Genomic DNA, 24,963 nt, shown 5'->3' with positions numbered 1-24,963 from the left:
GGAGGCAGTAAGAATTTTCTAGTCACTGGATAGGAAAAGTCTCAATTGACTGATGATCCTAAATGGATCTGTGATCTGAAGTTCTGGTTCTGGACCGCCAATCATTATGGAGGGTTGGCACTGTTTATTACCTGTGTGACCTTAAGCAAGTTATGTTTACTAATTGTGTAAACTTGAGCAAGTCACTAACTTGCCTCCCTTAGTCTCTTCTTTCTGTAAAATAGGGGTTGGCGTGTATGGGGTGTTCAGGGAAGACTAGCCCCTCTGGTGTGAGGGATTGCTGAGCCCTCTTCAGGGCTGCTTATCTCCTTTTTTTATTTTTTTTTATTAACTCTTACTTTCTGTCTTGGAATCAATACTAAATATCAGTTCCAAGGTGGAAGAGCTGTATAGGCTAGGCAATTGGGATTAAATGACTTGTGCAGGGTCACACAGACAAGAAATATCTGAGGCCAGATTTGAACCCAGCACCTCCTGTGCACGGACTTAGTTCTCTATCCATTGAATCACCTACCTGCCCCTGTTTATCTTCCTTTGGCATTTACCTTTCTCCCAACTCTCACTGTGGCTCCAAGAAGCCATAGTATGCACAGTGGCCACCCGCTGGTAACCATTTCTGCAGATGGGCCAAACCAGTTTGAGGGTAACCAAAAGGCCTTTGGTGAACTAGTGAGATGAGTACCCTAAGCAGAATGGGTAGAAGAGAACAATTCATTGCAGTGGCCATGAAGGTGGCTGAAGTAGGTGCTGTGGAGTCCTTAGGGCTTGGTGGGACTCAGAAGATGCCCAGGGCATCCACTGCATCTTTGGGTCTTGCCAGTGGACTTCAGTGACTGGACTCTGGAAGAGACAGGCTGCCCACTCTATGTAACTCACATAATAAATAACTGCTTCACTTAAATTTCACACCCCAGTCAAAATGCCACCCCAATGTCATTGATTCTCTTCCAAATGAAGGATAAGCAACAAAAAGAGGTATAATGATTGCACCTACCTCTAGGGCTATTATGAAGATCAAATCAGATAACACATGTAATTTGTTTTGCAAACATCAGGCCTTCTAGGAATGTTACTATATTATACAAGGCTCCCTGTGTCCCTGCTTTCTCGCTTGCACCAGAGGATCCCTCCAGCTCTCTTCAGCTCAGGCTGTTTGGGGAAGTTGGAGCACTGGCTAGGCTAGGGCCTCCCTACACGTGGCAGTGAGTTCTAGGGTCCCCTGGAGGAGGTGGGGCTAGAGCCCAACCCTTCGGGCTCCATAGATGGTAAGGGGAGGAGAGGGGACGCGTCAGCAGCATCCCCCACCTGAGAGCTGCTCTGCTGCTGCGTGCTTAGTACCGAAGGGCTCCCTCCCCTTCTCTCTCCACTTCGGCCCTTCTATGACTGTGACTCCCCAATGAATGAAATACCCCACTGAAAAGTTATTTCGGACGGGGAGGTATAATCTTAGCACCCAAATGTGTCGCTGGACTCAACCGTTCTGTGCTGCAGGGCGCCTGGGCACAGGGCCTCTAAGGACCGGTTGTCCCATCCTTTTAAGGCTGGTGTCCCAGCACTCTGGCTGGGGTGGGGTCCGGTCTTGTTGGGCCCAGAACCTTAGGGGACGCGTCCAGAGTCTTCCCTGGGCCCTTGCTTGGACAACCCTTGAGGCTCTCACCATGCCGACGGGTCTGGGCTGAAGGGGAGGTTCCCTACGAGGCTAGGCTCGGAGGCCGGGCGGTGTCGGTGGGGGAAGGGGCAGGTCTGGAGAGGAGGGCCCACCCCTTTTAGGCCAGAGACCGGTGCTGAGGCGGGGCGGGGTCTCGGGTGGGGGATTGGGGCACGAGGCCCAATCCACTAAGGCCGGATCCGGGCGCTAGGTTCCCGCGGAGTGGGCCTAGAACCTCCTGGGAATCGCCGCGGCGGGGCTAGTCGGACTGGCCTGGGTTGGGTTGGGCCGGCCTGGCCTGGCGTGGGCCAGGCTGTCTGCAGAGCGCTGAGGTCTCTGGGCGGAAAAACGGTTTAAAGGCCGGCGGCGGGCAGCAGTGGGCTGGGGCTGGCAGGGATCGCTCGTCATGGGCACAGCCTGGGGCAGCAGTTCTAGCCCCGGGGCCCCGCGCCTGCTGGGCCTGGCGCTGTGCGCCGCCGCCGCGCTGCTCCTGCGGGGCCCGGGCCGCGCAGCCGCCTACTTCCCGGAGGAACGCTGGAGCCCGGAGTCTTCGCTGCAGGCGCCGCGGGTCCTCATCGCGCTGATCGCCCGGAATGCGGCCCACGCTCTGCCCTCGACTCTGGGCGCTCTGGAGAGGCTGCGGCACCCGCGGGACCGGACCGCTCTGTGGTGAGGGACCCCAGCCCTGCCCTCTCCCCTTCTCCCGGGCCCCTCCCCAGCCCGGCTCGAGCCCTGAGCGCTACGTGCCTGTGCCTTTTTCAGGGTGGCTACGGACCACAACCTGGACAACACTTCGGCGGTGCTGCGGGAGTGGCTGGTGGGCGTAAAGAGCCTGTATCACTTCGTGGAGTGGCGGCCCATGGAAGAGCCCAGGTGAGGGGCGGGCAGGGAGCGCACAGAAGGCGGGAAGCTGGCTAGAGTGGCCTGGGCTGGCTTGAGCTGCCAGTCAGCCAGCAAGGGCTGCCGCGGGGCCAGGACACCCATCGGGGCTAGGGACAAGAAGGGTCAATGGTGAAGGCAGACCCCGGACCGAGCTGAGCTTCTCCCCACCCCAAAGGGATAGGCTGCTGCTCTCTGGTGTGGGCATCCAACCTGGCCCTGGCACTAACTTTTCAAGCTATCATGGTACCCTACAGGTCCTACCCTGATGAGGAGGGCCCCAAACACTGGTCCAATTCTCGCTATGAGCATGTGATGAAGCTCAGACAGGCAGCTCTGAAATCAGCCCGGGATATGTGGGCAGACTACATCCTGGTAAGAGCCACTGACAGCTTCCCATCCTTCCCCTGCCTTCCCTCCCCGCTCCCCCTCCTCCCCATCTTAGCTTTCCATTCCCATGGGTTTAGGAGGGAAGAGGAAGTTGCTTTTTACAAGTCGGGAACTGAGTTGATGCTGACTCAAGAGAACAGCAAGAGTGCTGAGCTGGGAGTCCCCAAACCCAAGTTCAGATTCCACCTCAGATACATCTTGTGCAACTTTGGCCAAGTCTCTAAACCGGTTTTCTCCTTTGTAAAATGAAAATAATAATATTATATGAATTAATATATGCTTTACAAACTTTAGGGTGTATTTGCTTTGACCCCTGTGATTTCATTGGTTGGAGACTGAGAGAGCCTTAGAGAATTAACTGGGAGGCTGAGGAGATTTGTCCAATCCAGTAGCTTCAGAGGCTATACTTGAATCCTTGGTCTTGTTGACTCTGAGGCCATCTTCTCATTCATTCTATGCCACGTAGTCTCAGGAACCGTTATATAAAGGTCACAAGTTTTGTTTGTTTATTTTGGACAAAGACCTGTGATTTCACTGGTATAAAGAACTCATAGAAGAAGAAACTCCTGTTCTAGTGCCGCATTCATTCTGTTGCTCAGTTCTTGACTTTGCCTTTTATAGTCTTAAGAGAATTGACTGGAACACCAAGAAATAAAGTGACTTGCCCAGGGCTACTCAGCCAGGACACATCAGAGGCTATACTCAGAGTCTTCTTGACTCTGAGGATACCCTTCTATCCCCTGTGCCTCTCTCCACAATCATTATCATCCCACTTTTGCCACCCGAAGCCAAACCTACTTTGACTAAGTATGCAGAGACCTGGAAGTCAGTGATCCTGATATCACAGGGGTGTTGACAGATGTGCCAGGGTTTTTCTGGCCCTTGGTGGGTTAGAGTGACAGAAGCACCAAAGAATAGAATTAAGGTTAGGAGTGTGGACCCAAGGGGCAGCTATGGGGCTCAATGGATCAAGCACCAGGCTTGGAGTCAGAAGGATCTGGATTCAAATCTGGCCTCAGATACTTCCTAGATGTGGACCTTGGGAAAGTCATTTAACCCCAGTTGCTTAGCCCTTGTCCTGTCTTAGAATGGTTATTAAGACAGAAGGTAAAAGTTAAAAAAAAAAAAAGTGTGGCCTCTCTCCCTTTTGACTGAGATAGAAGTCTTACAGACAAGAGAAGAAGCTGCAGAAACCAGAAATAGCTGGCATCACAAGTATTTTTTGCTAGACATAAACTTGGCATGTGATCATTTAGATGTATAAAACAGGTAAATTAGTCCCTTTCTTTTTGCAAAAGGATCACCACCATCCTCATCCTAAGGTTCCTTTAAATAATAAACTTTCCTAGTTTTTGCAGTGCCTGTGAATGTAAATAAAAAAAGCACCCTTGACTGGAGCGGTCAATGTCAACATTCAGTAGAGACTTTTTGAGGACATTGTTGTTTGTACAGTCTTGTCTGACTCTTCATGACTCTATTTGGTGTTTTTCTTGGCAAACATCATGGAGTGGTTTACCATTTCCTTCTCCAGCCCATTTTACAGATGAGGAAACTGAGGCAAAAAAGGTGTGAGGCTGGATTCGAACTCAGAAAAAATGAATCTTCTTAACTCCAGGCCCACTGTTTCACTGTGCCACCTAGCTCACCTAAGATACTAGAGTAGTTATCTACCATTTCCTTCTCTGATGGATTAAAGCAAACAGAGGCTAAGCGATTTTGTCTAGGGGCACACAGCCAGGAAATAGCTGAGACCAGATTTGAACTCAGATCTTCCTGATTCTAGGTCTAGAACTCTAACCACTGAGCCATCTAGCTACCTCCTTGAGGACATTTTTTTCAGCCTAAATTTGAGCTTGAGTTTGAGAGTTCAGACTCTGCCACTGACTAGCCATGTGCCCGATAAGCCATGTCACTCATATGAGTCTCATTTTACTCCTCTGTAAAATGAGGGAGCTGGTCTAGATTTTCTCTCAGGTCCCTGTCACTTTTGATATTTTGTGACCTAAAAATAGATCTTAGGTTGAAACATCTGACTCTTATCTACCTTGTCTGATTTTTATAAGTATCTCTAATTGTCTTTTTTTAATGAAATAATTAACTTTATTTTTTTATTTTTTTGTTTTGAATATTTTCTCCTAGTTACATATTCTAATTGTCTTTTAAAAAATATGAAATTGGGGGCAGCTGGGTAGCTCAGTGGAGTGAGAGTCAGGCCTAGAGACAGGAGGTCCTAGGTTCAAACCCGGCCTTAGCCACTTCCCAGCTGTGTGACCCTGGGCAAGTCACTTGACCCCCATTGCCCACCCTTACCACTCTTCCACCTATGAGACAATACACCGAAGTACAAGGGTTTAAAAAAAAATGAAATTGAAAAACTACCCCAAACCAAAAAAAAATTAAAAATATTCAAATCTATACCCAATTCTCTTTCAAGTCTTTTAAAGATACTAGAAGGATGTAGCAGAATTATGATCATTGTTGCATATGGCATTTTTTCTTCTACTTTTTACACTTACTGACATTTCTTAGACACATTCTGTCTCACTAGTGGCCCTATGTCCCTTTTCACTGCTACATAATCACAATGATAAAGGTTTCCATTTCTATGCTCTTTCAAGGTTTGCAGATCCCTTTGAGGTCAGTAGTACAAGGATTATTAACATCATTTTACAGATGAGGAAACTGAGACTCAGAACGATGGAGGGACTTGTACACAATCACACGGCTTAGTGACTTGGTGTTGGAGTCAGGCATTCAGTCCATGCTCTTCTCGCTCCATCACCCTGATGCCATCATTCACTAATTATACAACACTCTATTCAGGGGGATGAGGGAAATGTTGGCTGTTGTTCAGTTTTGAATGGCACAGCTTGGAATGTCTTTGTATACATTTCTCTTTCCAGACCAAAAAAATACGAATAACTTTGTAGTTCTGGTTTGTTCTGCGGGAGTTTGGGAAACAGATCACAGCCCTGTCATGATATAGAAGTGATGAGGGACTTCAATTTTCTGGGTACCTGCTGGTATTCTTCCTTAGCCCAAAGCAGGGCAGCTAGTGATTTCTTGGCCAGGACTAGAGGATAAATGTCTATTTTTAAAAAAAAGCCTAATGGGGAAGAGGAGAAGAGGGATCACAAAGAGCTAACAGCATTGTCAAGAACAAGTCATGCCAGACTAACCTCATCTTTTTGGACAGGATTATTCTGCTGGTAGATTAGTATCCTTGATATACAATTTGCCTTGATTTTAGTGAAGTATTTGCCAGAGATTCCTATACTGTTGTGCAGAAGATGGAGAGATGTAGGCTAGATGATAGTATGGTCAGTTAATAACCATGTGGTTTGTCAGTATAATAGTATAGTTGGCCAATAATCCTATGGTTGGTCAAATTCAAGGTGTTCTCATTAAGGGTTTGATATCCACTTGGAAGGAGGTCGGTCCTTGGTCCTATGCTGGTTAACATTTTTTTGTCAATGACATCGCATAGACTGTTAGAATTAGTTCCAGTTAGAGTATTTGGTTTTGTTTTGTTTTTTTTTTTTGGTTGCTTTCCTTCTTTCTTTTAAAGTCTTTTGATATAAGAGATGGCTCAGTGGATAGAGAAGGGAGGGGACAGGATTCTGTTTGAAAACGAAGATGATGTAAGGACACAAGCTATCAATAAAATGTGATTTTTCAAAAAGTTGCCATGTGAAAAAGGATCTGGGTTGAACGGGACCTTAAGACTGCTTTCCTGACTAGTTGTAAGAGAGACTGGCGGGTAGGAGAAAGATAACTGGGTTGGTTATGTCCTCAGGCATATGATGTGAATTCTGCCCTTGTTCGCTTCTTCTGTTTTTTTAGTTTCTGGACGCGGATAATCTCCTGATAAACCCAGACACTCTGTCCCTGCTGATCGCAGAGAACAAGACAGTCGTAGCTCCCATGCTGGACTCCAGAGCTGCCTATTCCAATTTCTGGTGTGGGATGACTTCTCAGGTAGGCAGGTCACAACTTCTATACAGTGTATGGTGCTAACTTTGGGGGATGTAAAGGTTTCCTTCTGGACCCACATCCTGGATTTTGGTGACTCTGATTCTGTAGGCTTCTGAATTGGTTATTTAAAAAACATCAGTGATCGTCTGCCCTGCCTTTGCCTTCCAAAAGCCCAAGCAATTTTGTCCTTTGCTTTTCACTGAACTAGAAGCTCCTTGAGGGGAGGGACTGTTTTTGCCTTTCTCTGTATTTAGTATAATACCTGACACATTAATAAAGCCATTTATAAATTCGTGTTGCTTGATTCCCCACCAGTTCCTGCTTTTTCTGTGTTTACACTTTTTTCGTAAGGGCACACAGGCAGTTTTTCACTCTGTGGATCCTTGTCTCCTTGATCTCATCCTTTGAGAGCTCCCTGGGTTTTCCCCTTCTACTCTAGGACTTGTCTTTCCTCCCAGGGCTATTACAAACGAACCCCTGCGTACATACCCATCAGGAGGCGGGATCGCCGGGGCTGCTTTGCTGTTCCCATGGTGCATTCCACCTTTCTGATAGATCTACGGAAAGAGGCCTCTCGGGAGCTCGCCTTCTATCCCCCACACCCTGATTACACCTGGTCCTTCGATGACATCATTGTCTTTGCTTTCTCCTGTAAGCAAGCAGGTAAGTGGTCTCTGCCTTGTTACAGATTCAGGAGCATCTCTCCCTTCCCACTCTCTCCATACCTACAGACCATGGTTTTTTTTTTTTAAACTCCTTTCTAAGAATAGCGACTAAGAATGGCTCCAAGACAGAAGAGCAGTAAGGGCTAGGCAATGGGGGTTAAGTGACTTGCCCAGGGTCATACAGCTAGGAAGTGTCTGAGGCCAGATTTGAACCTAGGACTTCTCAGCTCCAGGCACTGAGCCACCCAGTTGCCCCTGCCAAGGTCTTTTAATCATCTTGGAATATGAATGTTCTTGTGTTGTTTCAGCATAACAAGAGCTTGATTTTTTCCCTAATGTTTGCTGCTTTCAGAAATACAGATGTTTGTCTGCAACAAGGAGGTCTACGGCTTCCTCCCAGTGCCGCTGAGGGCCCACAGCAGCCTTCGAGATGAGGCGGAGAGCTTCATGCATGCCCAGCTCGAGGTCATGGGTAAGTCTGATCCCAGCTGATGCTCTCTGGAAATGAGTGCTTCTTCCTCTCTTTCTGCTTCACACTCTATATTTGGAGATCTCTGTGTTCTTCGAGAAGTCCCAAGAGAGCAGCTCCCCTGGACCACAGCCATTCCCTTCTCCCAAGACTGAATTGGGCAGTGTGGAATGAGAAAATGACATCTTTCTCGAGGTCAGATTGATTTCCAGGCAGAACCTAGTCCCCTGCTAAGCTCTTTGTGAGTACAGGAATGGCACATTTGGGTATTAGGAGCCGAAGCTCCCATTCCAGAAATAATTATCCATAAGATTGATGTGGATGAATGTTATAGATGATGTACAGGAATGCAAAGGACAAAGAGGTCCTGGTGTGCTGGAACAGTGTGGGAATGCTTCATGGAACACACAGAGGTGTAGTTGGCCTTGAAGAATGGGTAGGGTTTGGATTGGCAGGAGGACAAAGCATGGAAGTAGAAATGGGTGAGGCACACGACCATAAAAGTTATTATCATGAATAGAATAATTATTACTAGCATTTATAGAGCCCTTTTGGGTTTGCAAAGCACTTTACAAATACTTTTAATTTAATTTATCCATATAATTAATCCATATAATACTCCTGAGAGGGAGGTGCTATTAATATCCCAGTTTGACAAATAAGGAAACTGAGGCAGAGAATAAGTGACTTGCTTAGGGTTACACAGCTAGTTAATATCTTAGGATGAATTTGAATTCTGATTCTGGAAGTACTGTGCTTTTTCTATTGTACTGCCTCGCTCACTGTCATTTCCTAGTTTATCCCCCATCCAACCATCAGAACCTTCCTTTGTAATGAAGAAAAGCAATTTAAACAAAACTAACCACCAGAGGGATCATGTCTGGTGCTATGTGCAATATTTTGCACTCCTCTACCTCTTCACTGAGAGGAAGAAAATATGTATTTTTAAATCTTTGCCTTCCATCTGAGAATCAATACTAAGTATTAGTTCCAAGGCAAGAAGAGCAGTAAGGGGTAGGCAGTAGGGGTTAAGTGACTTGCCCAGGGTCACACAGCTAGGAAGTATCTGAGGCCAAATTTGAACCCAGATTCTCCCATCTATAGGCTCTATCCACCGAGCCATCTAGTTGCCCCAGAAATGTGTTTTAATATTGATTGTTTGGAAACATAATTGAACTTTTTATTTAGTAAGAATTTGGCTGCTTTTTAGTGGTTTTTTTTTTGTTTGCTTGTTTTAGTCATCATATTGGTTGTGTATATTGGTTTATGCAAGTTTATGCAAACCTTACTATATTTCTCTGAATTCCTCATATTCTTCCTTTATTGTAGTGCAGGAATGCACCATCAAATGCAGGAGTCACAATCTGTTTAGCCATTTACCTATCATGTTTCTTTTTCTCTATTTTCTTTCCCTTTGTCTCTCCCTCCCTCCTTCCTTCCTTCCTTCCTTTCTTCCTTCCTTTCTCCCTTCCTTCTTTCTTTCCTTTTTTAGCTATCTAAAAAGCACAGCAATAAATATCATAGTATATGTGGATATTTCTTTCCTTGTCCTACTTAGGGTATTTGTTCAGTAGTACAATTAGTGAGTCAAAGGGCAAAAAAACCTTGTGTATAATTCTACATTGTTTTCCAGAATGGTTGGTTGGACCAGTTTATAGTGTGCTTGTGGGGAAGCCCTAGCCCTTCCAAAATTCATGAGTTATTCAGTCTTTTATCATATTTATCATTTAAATAAGTATGAGGTAAGACCTCAGAATTTTTTTAATGTACATTTCTCTTATTACTAGTGATTTGGAACATTTTTTCTCCATCATCATTTGCCCTACTTTTGAAAACTGTTTATATCTTTTGAAACACGTATCTCTAGTAATGGTTTATATATTTGCATCTTTTCCCTGTATATCTTGGATAGCAAAAATAACTGACGCAAAGATTTGCCCCTGCTTCTCACTTTTTCTGATTTTTTTAAGCCTTCAAAATTTTTATGTAACCAAAATTTCTGATTTGGTCTTTTTTATTCTCCTTGTTCCTTTGATCATGAATTCTCTTTCCCTTCTCCCCTAATTTTTTATGAGGTGACCTTTTATGTTTAGTTCACTTATCCTTTTTGGAACTTATTATGGTATATGGCAGTGATAGTGAACCTTTTAGAGATGTGGGCAATGTGAGAAATGTCCTCAGGTGTGCATAGAGAGAGGCAGGAGAGCAGCCCATCCCTATGTCCCTCTGGCTTCCTAGTAACGAACTCTGGCAAACTGTTCTGGGGTGATGGTGTGCATGCTCACAGAGAAAGCTCTGAGTGCCCCCTCTGGCACATGTGCCATAGGTTTGCCACCACAGGTATATAGTTTACCTTCCTTCCTTTCTAATTTCCTTCCTTCCTTCCTTCCTTCCTTCCTTCCTTCCTTCCTTCCTTCCTTCCTTCCTTCCTTCTTTCTTTTATTTTGTGTCAACTACTTTTCCAAAGCAATTAATTATCTTGGTTACTTTCTTTCCTGGTTCTCTGGGGTTTTCTAAATAATTCATTATGTCTTTTGCAAATAGAGGTATGATCTTATCAGATCTCTGCCAATATCTTTACCTTTAATTCATCCTTATTTTTTCTCATTGTAATAGCTAACATTTTTAGTTCTCTTTTGGGATAATGTTAAGATTTAAAGCTTGAAAAACCCTGAGGGATCTTATAATATAACACTCTCATTTTACTTAGGAGAGAGGTTAATTGCCTTACTAAAGGTCACATAGCTAATAAATAATAGAACTGGAATGTTTAAGGGACAGTACAGACTCCAGACTGGCTAGAAAAGGCAGTTTCACTGGGAAACAGTGAAAGGCTAAAGCTAGGAAGATAGGCTAAAGCTGTTGGAGACTTCGAATGCCAAGTTCAGAAGCCAAGATTTTCAGCAGTGGGAAGCACTGAATGTTATTGAGCAAAGGTAACCAATCTGATGGAACTAATTAGTAAAAAAAAAAAATCTTTAGGTATTGGGTAAGGAAGAGGAGAAACTAATGTCAGGGAGATTAGAAGGCTATTGCAGTAATCCAAGAAGGCAAAATTCATTCCCTCAAAGGTGGTTGATTTGGGGAGTGTTCAGCCTAGTTTGGAGACAGGGAAATTGAAGGGTAAACCAAGGTGGAGACATAAGAGGCCCTGTTATTCAGTGGGAGGAGTGTTGGATTTGGAGTCACAGGACCTGGATTCAGTTGGAATTTCTGCAATTTATCACCTGTGTGACTTTGGGTATGTCACTCACATTCATCTATAAAAACAAGAGGACTGGACTAGACAACTTCTGAGGACCTTTTCAGCTTAAGAACTATGATCCTATTATGTTCTTGCTGTGTACAAATGTTTTTTCTAGAAGAAACAATATGATGGAAATGGGGATGAGAGCTAGGGAGTGAGAAGGGATCACTGATTGGCCAGGTGAGCTGGAGATCACATTACATGTGAAAGGGAAGGATGTGGTGAAAAGATGGAGAGATTTTAGCTGTCCTAGAGAAAAAAAAATACAGCAGCTATGTGGTGCTGTGGATAGAGTGCCATTCTAGAAGTCAGGAAGCCATGTGACCCATGGCAAGTCACTAACCCTGTTTGCCTCAGTTTCCTCATCTGTAAAATGATCTGGAGAAGGAAATGGCCAACGACTCTAGGATCTCTGCCAAGAAAACTCCAAATGGGGTCCCAAAAAATTGGATATATCTGAAACTACTGAACAACAAAAAGGTTTTGGAGAATGTAAGTTTAGCCTTCTCGGTCAGTTTGGATAAAATGAATATAAATGTTTAATTTCTCCCTTTGTATCTCCAATGCTAAGGCATAGTGCCTGGCACAGTGTAGATAGGTACTTGAGGATGTTTACTGTATGAATGAATGCATAGATGAACAAGTGGCCAAGCATCTTGAACCAGGAGAATGACTACTAGTTGGTATAGTAGAAGAGAGTTCTAGACTTGGAGTCTAGAGCACTTACCTTCTGTCTACATCTCAGTTTCCTCATCTGAAAAATGGAAGCAATCACGGTACCTCTTTCTGAAGAACAGCAGGGTGATGAAAGCCATTAGAATGCTCTCAGAGCGAGTGTAGTGAGGAAAGGGCTTAGATTTGCCTCTCTTTTGTCCTGGGATCTCCAGGGCCTAGCAGAGCACCCACAAAACAGGACGTTTCATGAGCTTTTGCTAAATTCACTTGCTTCTTAGAGAATATCCTTCTTTGGGAGCGGGAGGAAAAGGAAGATGGAAGAGAGGAAAGAGTCCTGGGGAGATGTGACAAGGGAGAAAGTGGTAATATAACCATAGAAGGAGAACTGCAAGTGATCCTAGGCAACATCTAGCCCCTGCCCCCACTTTACAGATGAGGAAACGGAGGCCCAGAGAGATTAAATGGCTTGCCCAAGCTCAGTAATTTGCAAAGTCAAGAATCAATCAACAAGCATTTATTAAACTCCTGCTGTGTACCAGATACTCTGCTAAGTGGTGAGGATGCAAAGACAAAAACGAAACACGTTGCATGCTTTGTAGGAGCTTGCATATGAGGTAGTTTTGAAGGCAAGGCACCAGCAAGCTGTGGGATTAGGAAAAGCTTCATGTAGAAAGTGGGATGGCTTCTAAGAGGCGTATGTGAGAAGAGGGAATGCATGCCAGGCATGGAGGACAGTTTATGAAAAAGCATGGAGGGGACAACTTAGGTGGCTCAGTAGATACAGTGCCAGACCTGGAGATGAGGGATCTTGGGTTCAAATCTGGCTTTAGACACTTTCTAGCTGTGTGTCCTTGGATATGTCACTTAACCCCAACTGCCTAGCCTGTACTGTACTGTTCTTCTGCCTTGGAACCAATATTTAGCACTGATTCTAATGCAAAAGGTGAGCGTTAAAAAAAAAAGAAAAGGCATTGAGGAGGCAGCCAGGTGGTGCAATGGGTAAAAAATTGGACCTGGAATCAGGAAGACTCATCTTTAGTTCATCTGGCTTCAGATAGTTATTAGCTATGTGACCTTGGGCAAGTCACTTAATCCTGTTTGCCTCCCCAAAAAAGGCAAGAAATAAAATAATACATAGAAAGCCTACACCATTGAATTTGTGAAGGGGAGTGATTTATAATAGGCCTGAAAAGTAGATTAGAGCCTGGTTGTGAAAGGCTTTAAATGCCAAACAAGGAGGAGTTTATGTTTGACCCCAGCAGCCCAGGGGAGCTACATTTGAACCCCTGCCTGACTTAAAATCCATCATTTTTTTCACATGGCACCATACTAGGTCACTGAGGTTGAGTGAGCTGGCCAGGGTCTCACTGCTAGGGAATGTCTCCCAGGTCCTCTTTATTCCAGGCTTGATTCTCTTCCATTGGGATACCTCATTGCCTTTCCCTTCACTCTACATATGTCTCTTTTTTAAACCCTTACCTTTGTAAGTTTAAAAATGAATATGCAATAACTCTAGTTATCATAATTTATAAGATTTATTAATAATCACTTGAAGTAAAAGGAATAAAAAGACAAAAGTAAAAGTCTGAGCAAAGCCAGCTTTCCCAGCTACAAACGCAGGAGAAGAGAGAAAGAGGGCAGAGTTACATACAACTTATTTACAAAACGTGAGGATGAAAGAAAAAGGAATTTTGGGACCAGAAAAAGAATTCTGGGAGATGGAGTCTTTAGGGTACAACATTCTAATTCCACACTTTTCTATCTTTTTCTTTCTTTTTAACCCTTACCTTCTGTCTTAGAATCAATATTGTATATTGGTTCCAGACAGAAGAGTGGTAAGATCTAGGCAGTGGGGGTTAAGTGACTTGCCCAGGGTCACACAGCTAGGCAGTGTCTGAGTCCAGTTTTTAATCTAGGATCTCCCAAGCTCCAGACCTGGCTCTCCATTCATTGAGCCACCCAGCTGTCCCCCCCCACCCCATACTGTCTCTTAATAGTATCAAATACCATACAGAAGTCAGGGAGAATAAGGATGGAAAAGAGGCCAGTGGAGCAAGAGATCACTGATGAGCGGGGAGGAAGCAGCCTTTGAGCAGAAAGGAGCCCGAGGAGAGATGAAGGAAGCGGAGGGCACACGAGCCCAGAGGGCAGACCCTTTGTTGGAGGTGTGGGGCAGTTTGGCTCTGGCCGCTGCTTCCTACAGCTGCCTTCCTGTTCTGGCTGGAGTCCAGTCCATAGCACAGGCCAGTGCCTGTTCTCCTCCTCACATTCCTTGGGAAAGGTTCACACTATGCCTTTGTCCTGACTCCAGGCACAGGGCGATTGGTGGAAGTCAGCTCAGCTTTCAAAAGGCGAGGTTCCTTTCCCCGGGGCATTTTTCACAGGGAAGGCAGTGGCTTGGAGGCTCCTGGCTCCCCTCCATAGAGCCCTCCACCTTGGCCCTTCTGCTGCAGCCAGTCTGCTTCTAACCGTCTTGGCCGCCCCTTTGCTCACCTCTGCTCACTTCTGTTCCTTCTTGAAAATCCCCTCCTCCGTGGAGATCTCCCTGGCTGACCCAGCCTGACAATGACAGCCGTTTCCTTCCCTCTCTGATATCCCTCTAGCGTGTACCCCAAATGATTTCCCCTCTGAATTTGTTTTTCCGTTCCATTGTTCTTATGGACATCCCTTGGGTGGTCTCCTGTGCACGTGGATCCATTTTCCTTGTTTGTGGTGAGGTGGTATGATATATCCATATGTGTTTGGGAAAGGGAGTCCTTGAAGGCAGGAATTATCGGTGTGGGTCTTTGTGGTTGTTGGCTTTGCATCCTATTCCTGACAGTCTGAGCCTAGGGCTATCATACGTGTCTCTTAAAAAAATTATTGGAGGACAATTGGGTGACTCAGTGGATTGAGAACCAAGTCTAGAGATGGGTTCATAACTGGCCCTGGACACTTCCTGGTTGTGTGACCCTGGGCAAGTCACTTAACCTCCATTGCCTAGCCCTTGCAACTCTTCTGCCTTGGAACCAATATACCATATTGATTCTAAGACAGAAGGTAAAGATTATGAAAACATTTTTTATATATTATTTAATCACTTTCCTTTCCAAATATATTCTTCTCTCCTTCTCTACCCCAAGAGCCATCCTTTGTTTTTTATTTATTTATTTATTTTTATTTTATAAATTTATTTTTATAAAAGATTTATAAAAGAAGGGGGACAGATTCTTCCTAGTTGTGTGATCCTGGGCAAGTCATTTAACCTCAATTGCCTAGCCCTTATCATTCCTTGTTCTTAGAGTCAATATATCAATTCTAAGACAGATGGTAAGAATTTAAAAAGAAAAAAAGATGGGGGAAAAGTCAGCTACCAAACCCAACTGACATACCAAGCTAATTTGAATGTATATGCAGTGTTCTGTACCCATAGTCACCATTCCTGCAAAGATGGGAAGGAGATACATTTGCTCATATTTTCTTTGGGCCAACCTTGGTCATTATTGTTTTGTTTTCTTCTCTCCACTTACAATACACTCTGTGTGTCGTTTATTTGGTTCTTTTTATTTTGATCTGTTATCAGTTCATACAACATTCCCTTCCTTTCTACTATTTTTCATTCACTGTTTCTTAGAGCATAGTAATATCTTATTGAGTTCATGCACCACACTTTATTTAGCCATTCCTCAAGTCAGACAGCCAGTCAGCATTTATTAAACACATACTTCGAGCCTGGCATTTTGCTAAGAAATGGGGATACAGATACAAGAAAATTCCTATCCTCAAGAAGCTTACAATCTAATGAAGGAAAATAATATACAAGAGGAAGCTGAAAAGTGGAGCATGGACGGAAAGAGGGGTACTCAGCTGGGGAGCATGAAGTCCTAAGGAGGAAAGGGTAGGGAATGAAATGAAGAAACAATTCTCTGCTCTGGCCCCCATTGAGAGCTGTCCCGGTAACAGATGGTACTGACGAGGTATGAGTATCAAGGATGATGTGGTCTTGAGGATGATGAAGTTTCTTGGGTGTGTTGGTGATGGGCATCTACTTTGTTTCCAGTTCTTTGATACTGCAAAAGATGCCACGCACATCTTATCTTTTATTTTTCTGTAGTAAAGTATCCTCCAGTGGAACCGTCACGTTTTACCTCTGCCCAGGCCAAGGTACCCGATAAGATGGGCTTTGATGAGGTGAGAATGGTTGCTGGGTTTGGGAGGAGAAGATGGGAGGGGGCTTTGGGATTTGACTTTGGCTTGTGTTTGGCCATGTAGGTCTTCATGATTAATCTCAAGCGGCGACTGGACAGACGTGAGCGTATGCTAAGGACTCTCCACGAGCAGGAGATTGAATGCAAAATTGTTGATGCAATAGATGGAAGGTGAGTTTCAGTCTTGAGTAGTCAGGGGACCTGGGGAACCCCCAGGTCAGGGCAAGGACCAAAGACAGGTTCCAGGAATATGGGCTATTGCTGTGATGTCCTGTGATAAGCACTCTCTCTCCAGGACCATACAGAATTCCTCAGCCTTGGGATTTTGTATGTGGGGCAAATTCTACCAGGATGTACCCTTCCAGGGCATGGCCAGTCTCACCATCCTTTTCCACAGGAATCCCAAGTCTTACTTTGTGGTGTATCATATGCTTGACATGTCCTGTACTAATTCTGTGGGAGGGGATTTATGGGCAATCGTCCTTTTCACTGGGCAGATGCACAAGTTAGAAATGCTGGACAGCTTTTGGTGGGTTCACAGGAGTATCTAGTAGCTTAGAGTGCTAAGCATGGAGTCAGGAATATTGGAGTTCAAATCTCACCTTAGTCACTTGCTAGCTGTGTGACCCTGGACAAGTTATTTAACTTCCATTTGCCTTAGTTTCCTCAACTGTAAAACAGAGATAATAATAGCACCTACCTTGGAAGGTAGTTGTGAGGATCAAATGGGACAATATTCGTAAAGCACTTAGCAAGTGTCTAGCACTAGAGAAGGTTCTATATAAAAACTTATTTCTGGGGCAGCTAGCCAGGCTTGGAGTTGGGAGGTTCTGGGTTCAAATAAAATCTGTATGATCCTAGGGAAGTCACTTAACTCCAACAGCCTAGCCTCATCCCCCTGAATAGAGTGTTGTATAATCAGTGACATGATGGCAGCAGGGTGATGGAATGAGAAGAAGACTGAATGCCTGGCTCCAATACCAACTCACTTTTCTGCCTTGGAGCTAATATGTACTATCAGAAATTCTGGTGGGTTTAAAAAAATAGTTTATTTCTCTCCCCTTTCCCCCATGGACTATCTGTAGCTGGCTCAGCCACCAACGTAGCCTCGAATGACTTAGATAGTAGTTCTGTCCATTTTCTTTCCAGAGCCATGAATACAAGCCAAGTGGAAGCCCTGGGGATTCGGATGCTGCCGGGTTATCAGGACCCCTACCATGGCCGCCCACTCACCAAGGGAGAACTGGGCTGCTTCCTCAGTCACCATCAGATCTGGAAGGAGGTGGGTGCCGAAGGAAAGGGCTCTCCCAGCCTCGAGTCACAGTATCTTGAATGAGAGTTCAGCTGGATGGCATGAGGGTTTCCACATCCCCACCAGGCACAATATGGTGTTTTTCGCCTCTAGACCAGGGTGGAGAAATAGGGGAATGTGATAACTTTCTTGGAGGATTTCAAGGACTTGTCCTGTGGAAGAAGGAATAAACCTTTTGTGTCTGGTCCCAGAGGACTGAACTAGGAACAATGAGTGGAAGTCAGAAAGGGGCTGATTGAAGTATGATGTCAGGATGTACTTCCTAACAACCAGAGCTGTCCTACCCTGGAGTGGGTGACATGGGGAGGGAGAAAGTTCCCCCTTGTGGCAGGTTTTCAAACAAAGGAGAGGTGGACAGACATCAGTTATGGTTCATATTTGATGACTCCCGAAGTCCCCTCTAATTTTGAAATCCTGTGAGTCTTGTGCCTTGGAGGCTGGAATTAAGGGTTATTTCAAGGGTTGGAAGGACCCTCAATGGGAAAATGTAGTCTGACCTGAGCAGGAATCCTCTCTTCAGCATCCCACAAGGGGTCGTGACAATGCAGATGGGTGTGTGGGCATCACGGTTAAGGATCACTAGAGGGGACACTTGGTATATTTGAAAGAGTGGACTTAAGGATAGCTAGGTGGCTCAATGGATTGAGAGCCAGGTCTAGAGATGGGAGGTCTTGGGTTCAAATCTGGCCTCAGACATTTCCTAGTTGTGTGACCCTGGGCAAGTCACTTAACCCCACCTGCCTAGCCCTTACTGCTCTTCTGCCTTGGAACCAATATACACTGTTGATTCTGAAGATGGGCAGTAATGGTTTTTTAAAAAACAAAAGGAAGAGTGGACTTGCATTCAGGCCTGGCTTCAAAGTCCAACTTGCTGGTTGTGCAGCCAGGAGTAAGTCACTTAATTTAGTTGCGCCTCATTTTCCTTATTTGTAAAAATGAAGATGATACATCTATTATATCCTTATGGGATTGTTTTAAATAAAAGGACTTTGCAAGCCTTCAGGCGCTATAGAAACAGGAGTCATTTTTATTGTGGTTGTGCTTTGGGACAGCTCTGATTTTTCCTAGGTTCCCCCAATGGCAACTTCAGATCTTTCTCCTCTACGTGGCATGTTCCCAGGGCTACCCTTCCGGGCCAGGCAGAACAAATCTGATCTGTCTTTCCCATCTTATTGAGTTGTTTTTCAGTCATGTCTGACTCTTGATTTTTTTTATCTTAAAAACATTTTTCATTTAATGAATTAATTTAGAATATTTTTCCATGGTTACATGATGCCTGACTCTTCATGATCCCATTTAGGGTTTCTTGGCTAAGATACTGGAATGGTTTGCCATTTCCTTCTCTAGCTCATTTTCCAGATGAGGAAACTGAGGCAAACATGGTGAAGTGACTTGTCTAGGGGTCACATAACCAGTGAGTATTTGAGGCTAGATTTGAATTCAGGAAGATGAGCCCAGCACACTATCCATTGTGCCACCCAGCTGCCCATTTTAGTCATTCACACACTTGATTAACAAGCTGTGGTGTCTCTTTGAGGCCTCTCTTGTCCAGGATGCCTTGCCTGGATGTTATAAAGGATGGTTATGGACCTTCTGGCACAGGAAGAGGCTGGAGAAACCTAGCTAGGTGCTTCCATAACTGTGAGCTGTTGGGGAGGGACAGGAAGGGAGGAAGGGGGGCACATTGGAGGCGGAGGATGTTATTTATCTGTAAGAGCTGCCTGCTTCTGAGCTTCCAAAGTATAAGAGGTGTCGGTGATTATTTGAGAGACGTGAGAGTGAGTGACCTGGGCCAAGAAGGAGGAAGAAGGACACCAAATAGCAGCAGGTCTTGGGTACATGTACAGACCTTCTCTCCTTGGCCAGAGTGACCAGGTGGTGTTGCCTGGGTCCAGGCCAGGGCTGGAGCTTCTCTCCAAGCTGAGGCTCTTGGCTGACTGCTTTTCTCCCTGGTGGGATTGATCAGTTAGGCTCCTGAGAAACGATTGACCGCTGGCATTGGGGGACAGAAGAGAAGAGGGTCAGCAGCAGAGAAGGAATAGGAGGAGGATCATTAGAATGGTGTCTAGAATAAGTTAAGTGGAGGTTAAGGGCATCCTGGGTTAGTAGGAATGACTCTACCTTCTCTTTGGGGACTCGGGGGGAGACGAGACAGCTAATTAGATCTCTCAGAACCTCAGCTGCCTCGTGGACCATCAGACTCTGGGGTGAGGGCATTCCATTGGATAGAGAGGACACGAGAAAGAGACAGGAATCATACGTATCTGTGGCCAGCTCTATTTCTGTTTGCCAGACAGATAGCAAAGCTTGTGTGTGACTGTACCTCTCTGTGTCTGTCTGTAGCTTAAGTCTGTCCTGGAGAGCTTAGGCATGTGCATGGATGTGTGTGCCCCATCCTTTATCTCCCAATCTGAGCATTTCTGCTGCATGCGGAGTGAGCAGGCGGAGCGGGGGAAGCAGCTTGGAGAACAGCAGCTTCATGGTGGCGACCACCAAAAGGCTCTGAGGTTCTCCAGGCCCGGGCCACTGGGGGATGAAGGCTTCCAGTTCTCCCTCCTCATGTAGGCCACCTGGTTTCATTGTCAGGTTGTGGAGCGAGGCCTGGAGAAATCTCTTGTGTTTGAGGACGACCTCCGCTTTGAGATTTTCTTCAAAAGGCGCCTGATGAATCTGATGTATGACATCGAGGAAGAAGGTCTGGAGTGGGACTTGATGTGAGTACCAGGGCTGGAGCCCACGGGGGGATGAAGCTCAGGGTCTGGAGCTTTCAGCCTCCCAACCCAGGCCTCTCTCGTGGCGGACACGCTCAGGAGAGCAGATCGGCTACTCACTCATCTTCTTGTAGGAAGACCCCGTGATTGGGCATCACGAGCTTGCATGGACAGGGTTCTGGGTTCTTCTGCAAGGAAGAACGACCCAGAGGAGATACTCTGGGCTCCTCTCCTCTGGACTTCAGGGGAGGAGCAGGTTCCCTCTCTCTGCTTAGGATGATGGCAGTCCAGGTCCAGGAACTGTCCCCTAAACTTGGAAACTCGTCTTTATGTGTCTGAGTTATAAAGTCATAGATTTTTTTATGTTTATTTAAATTCATTTATTTATTTATTTATTTATTGGAGTTTTTGTTTTAAAGCCTCACCTTCTGCCTTAGAATCAATATGATGTAGTGGTTCCAAGGCAGAAGAGTGATGAGGGCTTGGCAGTGGGGGTTAAGTGACTTGCCCAGGGTCACACAGCTAGGAAGCGTCTGAGGCCAGATCTGAACCCAGGACCTTCCATCTCTAGGCCTGGCTCTCTATCCACTGAGCCACTTCAGCTGCCCCCAAGTCATAGACTTTTTGAGCTAGGAAGGCCCTTTGAGGTAGTCATCAACTCCGTAGTATTTCAGACTTAAAACTGAAAGGCACCCGAGAGGTTATCTCATCCAAACTCCATCATTTTACTGTTGAGGAAACTGAAGCCCCAAAGAGATTGCATTGCCAGGATGGGAAAGGGGAAGGAGAAAGGGAGAGGAACAAGTATTTATATAGCGCTACTATGTGCCAGGCACTGTGCTTGCTAAGCACCTTCCAGATATTATCTCATTTGATCCTCACAACAAGCTTGAGAAGCCATTGTCCCCATTTTATAGTTGAGGAAACTTTAAAATGGAGATAAGAAGATGATAACTGTCTTGCCTAGAGTCACACAACTAATGCATCTGAAGCTGGATTTGAACTCAGGTCTTCTCGATTCCAGGTCCAGCTCTGTCTACTAGGCTAGGGTTACTCAGAAAGTGTGTAGCAGAGCCTTTCAAGCCTATGCACTTCCCCTTTGATGGCAGTGCCTCATTTCATCCAGTCTCCCTCTCACTCGAAGGAATCCTCTGAACAACAAAACTTTTTGAAATCCAAGTATTCTGCAATTTGGGTTCAAGAGATCAATCTCCCAAAGACAATGCTGGAGAGGCACAGTTAGGCAGAAGTTTTTCTGAAAAAGATCTTGGGATGTTAGTGGACCCTGTTTGAGTCATCAGTATAGTTCAATAGCCCAAAAAAAAGCTAAGGTGAGCTTGGTCTGCATTGAGAGAGGAAAGACTGCCAGGAATAAGGAGCAATTCATCCTTCTGTATTCTGCCCTCTTCGGACTATGGCTGAAATAAGGTATTCAGGGCTGGACCCCAAGATAGTGAAGGGTCTTGAGTTTGTCATGTATGGATTAGCAGAGGACGCTGGGTATATTGAGCTTTAAGAAGAGAAGAAATGAGGGGATGGGGCAGTGGGTGATAGTATAGCCCTCTTTAAGTATTTGAAAGGCTGTTTGCCATGTGTAAAAATTAAAATTAATATACAATAACTTCAAATATTATATTTTAAAAGATTGATTAATAATCACTAGAAGTAAAGGAATAAAAAGGTAACAAAATAAAAACACATGCCCTTGGCTAATTTATCTGCTCAAAAGTCCCGCATTCCCAGCTGCCCTCATAGGAAGAGAAGAGACCTAGCCATGGAAATCCACCAAATTTATCTCCTATCTATGTCAGCATGTAATGACAGGAAGTCAGTGGGCTCTTGGGTAATGTAGTTCAAAGGTACAAGATTTCCAATTACACACATGGGAAGGTTGGGACTAGACTTCTTCTGTCTGACCCTAGAGGACGGAGTTAGGAACAATGGGTAGATGTTGCAAAGAGCTGACTTTAGGGTTTATGTTATCCAGCCACTTGGGGAATATAGGACATGGATAAGAACCCAAGAAACAGCTAGGAAGACGCTTTGGTGGGCAGCCATAGGGTCATGTACAGAGGGGAGGCTCCTACATCTTCACATGGAATCCAGTAATTCAGCAGCACTCCTAACAAAAACAAACAGAAACTTAAAAAACAAAAAACACTACAATAAATGTGCATTTTAGACGAGGACAGGAACAATGTATTCCCATATGAGTCTCCTTCCCAACTTTGTTTTCACATCTATATTCATAATAAGTTTATTTTGTCCTTTATCCATGCTCTTTCTGGTTCTGCTTTGTTTTCCCACGTGACTTTTTTCCTTCTTTAAGTCTTTCATTATTTTAGTACTTAAGTGGACTTCTGACCTTATTACCAGTCCATCTCCTAATCCACCTATACCTTCTCACCTCAGATGTTGTTGTTTTTCAGCAGATCCTCCTGAGGGTCCAGCTCATGCTGCTAGAGGCTTTTCTTTGATTATTTTCTTTCATGGGTACCACTGAAACATTCAAGTAGCTCATCTTCATTCTGACTAGGTGGCTAGCCTATTTCTCTTTTTCCATTTATGCCCTGTCCATCTGTCATCCCTTTCTCTTGCACCTGTTTCCTTTTGGAGTCATGTATGTTCTTGATGCTGTCTCTTAATGCCACTTCTTCTAAATTGGTCATTATTGGTAACATGCCATTTATATTCACCCATGTTTCACCATTTATATTCACCATTTCATAGCTCTTTTGATCACCTGTGGTTGTGATTTATATATTCCTAGCCATATCACTATAATAAAGAGAACCCTGGTATTAAAAGAGCTGAGTGACTTCTCAAATGCAATGCCACTCAATCGTCTACAATTCATTTCTGGACCCATCTCTGTTCATCTGCAGTATATGCTCAAGATATATGGACTGATGAACTACCTCCACTGGACAGTATGCATTCTTCATCCACTTTGTTTTCATAGTGTGGATTGCTAGACTAATCCTTTTTTGAGTGGCTGTGGATCTCGTTGAGGAGGCACTGGAGTGTTCCAGGGCTCGATGAATTCATCATGATATCATCCACAAACAGGAGCATCGGGAGAGCTTCTCTGTCAATAAGGAATCCCTCTTCTACTTGGGCTTTGCACAGGACATCCTCTGTGACACAGGTGAACACCTTTAGTCTCCCTACTTTATGTTTTAGTTGATGTTGATACTTAGGTCCCTGGACAAGTTATCTCTATGGTCTCATTTTTCATAGAGAAAAGAGAATATCTCATAAAATATTGTAACAGATGCAAGGGAGACATCTTGTAAAAGGAGAGCCTTTAAGGCCACAGTTTGCTCAAATTAAAATGCTTTTAAAAAATTAATAAACAATAAATAGAGTATAATACTATATTCCCTATACCTGTAAGTCATATGACTGTAAAGGTGTGATCTTTATATATAAAGAGAAATTACATATATAGATCTTTACATGTTTAGAAAATAATTAGGGAAGCTATCCATTTCCTTCTCATGTTTCTATCAGTTATGCCATGGATATATATTTATTCTATTCTCATAAGAAAGTAGACAAAATATTTGGTAGTTGTTGATCCCTTCTTATTTCCTTCTTTTGATATTAGTACTATCTATAGCGCCACCATTCTTTTAGAACTTTTCCTCTTTAAGAAATCTTTAAAAAATGATTCCTCTAGCATTTGTAAAAATCGTGTCATATCCAGCATTTGGTCTGGTCCCAGTCTTTTTTTCAGACTTCATCACTGTAGGTGCCATTGTCATTTCCATACATCAGTGGTGTACTGAGGTGGTGAAGTCTAAATGTGTTGGTTATACTTTTAATTACAAAGGTGAATAGATCACTATAGAGATACTGGTAGATCTCCCCATCTATTTGTTATTCTCCCTCTATTTCCATTTATAAATGTCGGTAGGGTGTTGTGATTTCACTTGATTTCATGCCAAATTTGCTGTAGGCTCAACTTTCCCTCAGGTACTTTTTGCAGTTGTTTTGAACTCATAATCATGCTCTTCCATGGTGTTTTGTGAATAAGTTTGTGCACTGGGCTGGTCGTATCCTTGTCTGCTCTTGTCTACTCTATCTCTCTGCTTGGCAGGGAAATCAAGTATATCTGTTGGCTGAAGTATCTGAATTCTTTTAGCCTCCTTGTTGTGGGGATTGCTTTACATCGTTTTTAATGTATCTCAAATAGCAATAGAGTCTTCATCTTTACTTTGGTACATTTCCCATTCAAATTGACATGTTTAAAAATCTTGGGTTAAGAGTTACTCTAATTGCATTTAATGTTATCTTCTCATCTTTATCTTTTTTTTCTAATTTAGTACTGGTTTTTACTATTACTTCAACTTTAAAAAAATTTATGGATATATTTTGTTTTGTTATCACTTAAATTTCTCCCTGTATCCTTTCCCTTTCTATTATAAGAAAACCACCTTTTACAACAAAGAATGTTATAGAAACAGAAAAGTAAAAAAAGTTTACTAAACTTTTAATGATTAAAAAAAATTTACGCATGATTTATTTGGAATTTACTTTAGTGTATGATGTGATGTGTGGAGCCACATTCATGTTTCACTAGTCTATAGTCTAATTTTGCCAACAATTTTTATTGAATAATGATTCCTTTCCCTAGTGTTTAGTATTCTTGGATATTTTAAAAATATCCATTGGATAATTAGCTTTATTCAATCTTTTCTCTGTTCCATTCAACTACCCCTCTCCCATTTCCTATAGTTTTCACGGAGTAATTATTTCTTTGTGGTATTATATATTTTGAAGTCATCCATTATCAACTTTTT

The 24,963-nt window shown here is 43.9% G+C and overlaps 1 protein-coding gene across 1 annotated transcript in view; it reads left to right on the top strand.

Moving 5' to 3' along the window:
- Positions 1-2,054: 2,054 nt before the first annotated feature.
- COLGALT1 (collagen beta(1-O)galactosyltransferase 1) overlaps positions 2,055-24,963 on the top strand; it is a 33,568-nt gene continuing 10,659 nt past the window's right edge. The window contains exons 1-10 of the mRNA XM_044669738.1: positions 2,055-2,317; positions 2,411-2,521; positions 2,785-2,902; positions 6,761-6,895; positions 7,351-7,555; positions 7,910-8,029; positions 16,042-16,118; positions 16,200-16,306; positions 17,285-17,417; positions 20,034-20,161. Coding sequence (XP_044525673.1) covers positions 2,055-2,317; positions 2,411-2,521; positions 2,785-2,902; positions 6,761-6,895; positions 7,351-7,555; positions 7,910-8,029; positions 16,042-16,118; positions 16,200-16,306; positions 17,285-17,417; positions 20,034-20,161 — 1,397 coding nt within the window. The remainder of the gene's footprint in view (positions 2,318-2,410; positions 2,522-2,784; positions 2,903-6,760; positions 6,896-7,350; positions 7,556-7,909; positions 8,030-16,041; positions 16,119-16,199; positions 16,307-17,284; positions 17,418-20,033; positions 20,162-24,963) is intronic.

Source organism: Gracilinanus agilis, chromosome 1 (assembly GCF_016433145.1).
Source record: "Gracilinanus agilis isolate LMUSP501 chromosome 1, AgileGrace, whole genome shotgun sequence".
Classification (NCBI taxonomy): domain Eukaryota; kingdom Metazoa; phylum Chordata; class Mammalia; order Didelphimorphia; family Didelphidae; genus Gracilinanus; species Gracilinanus agilis.
Note: the sequence above shows the minus strand (reverse complement) of the source record. Positions and strands in the feature narration are given on the sequence as shown.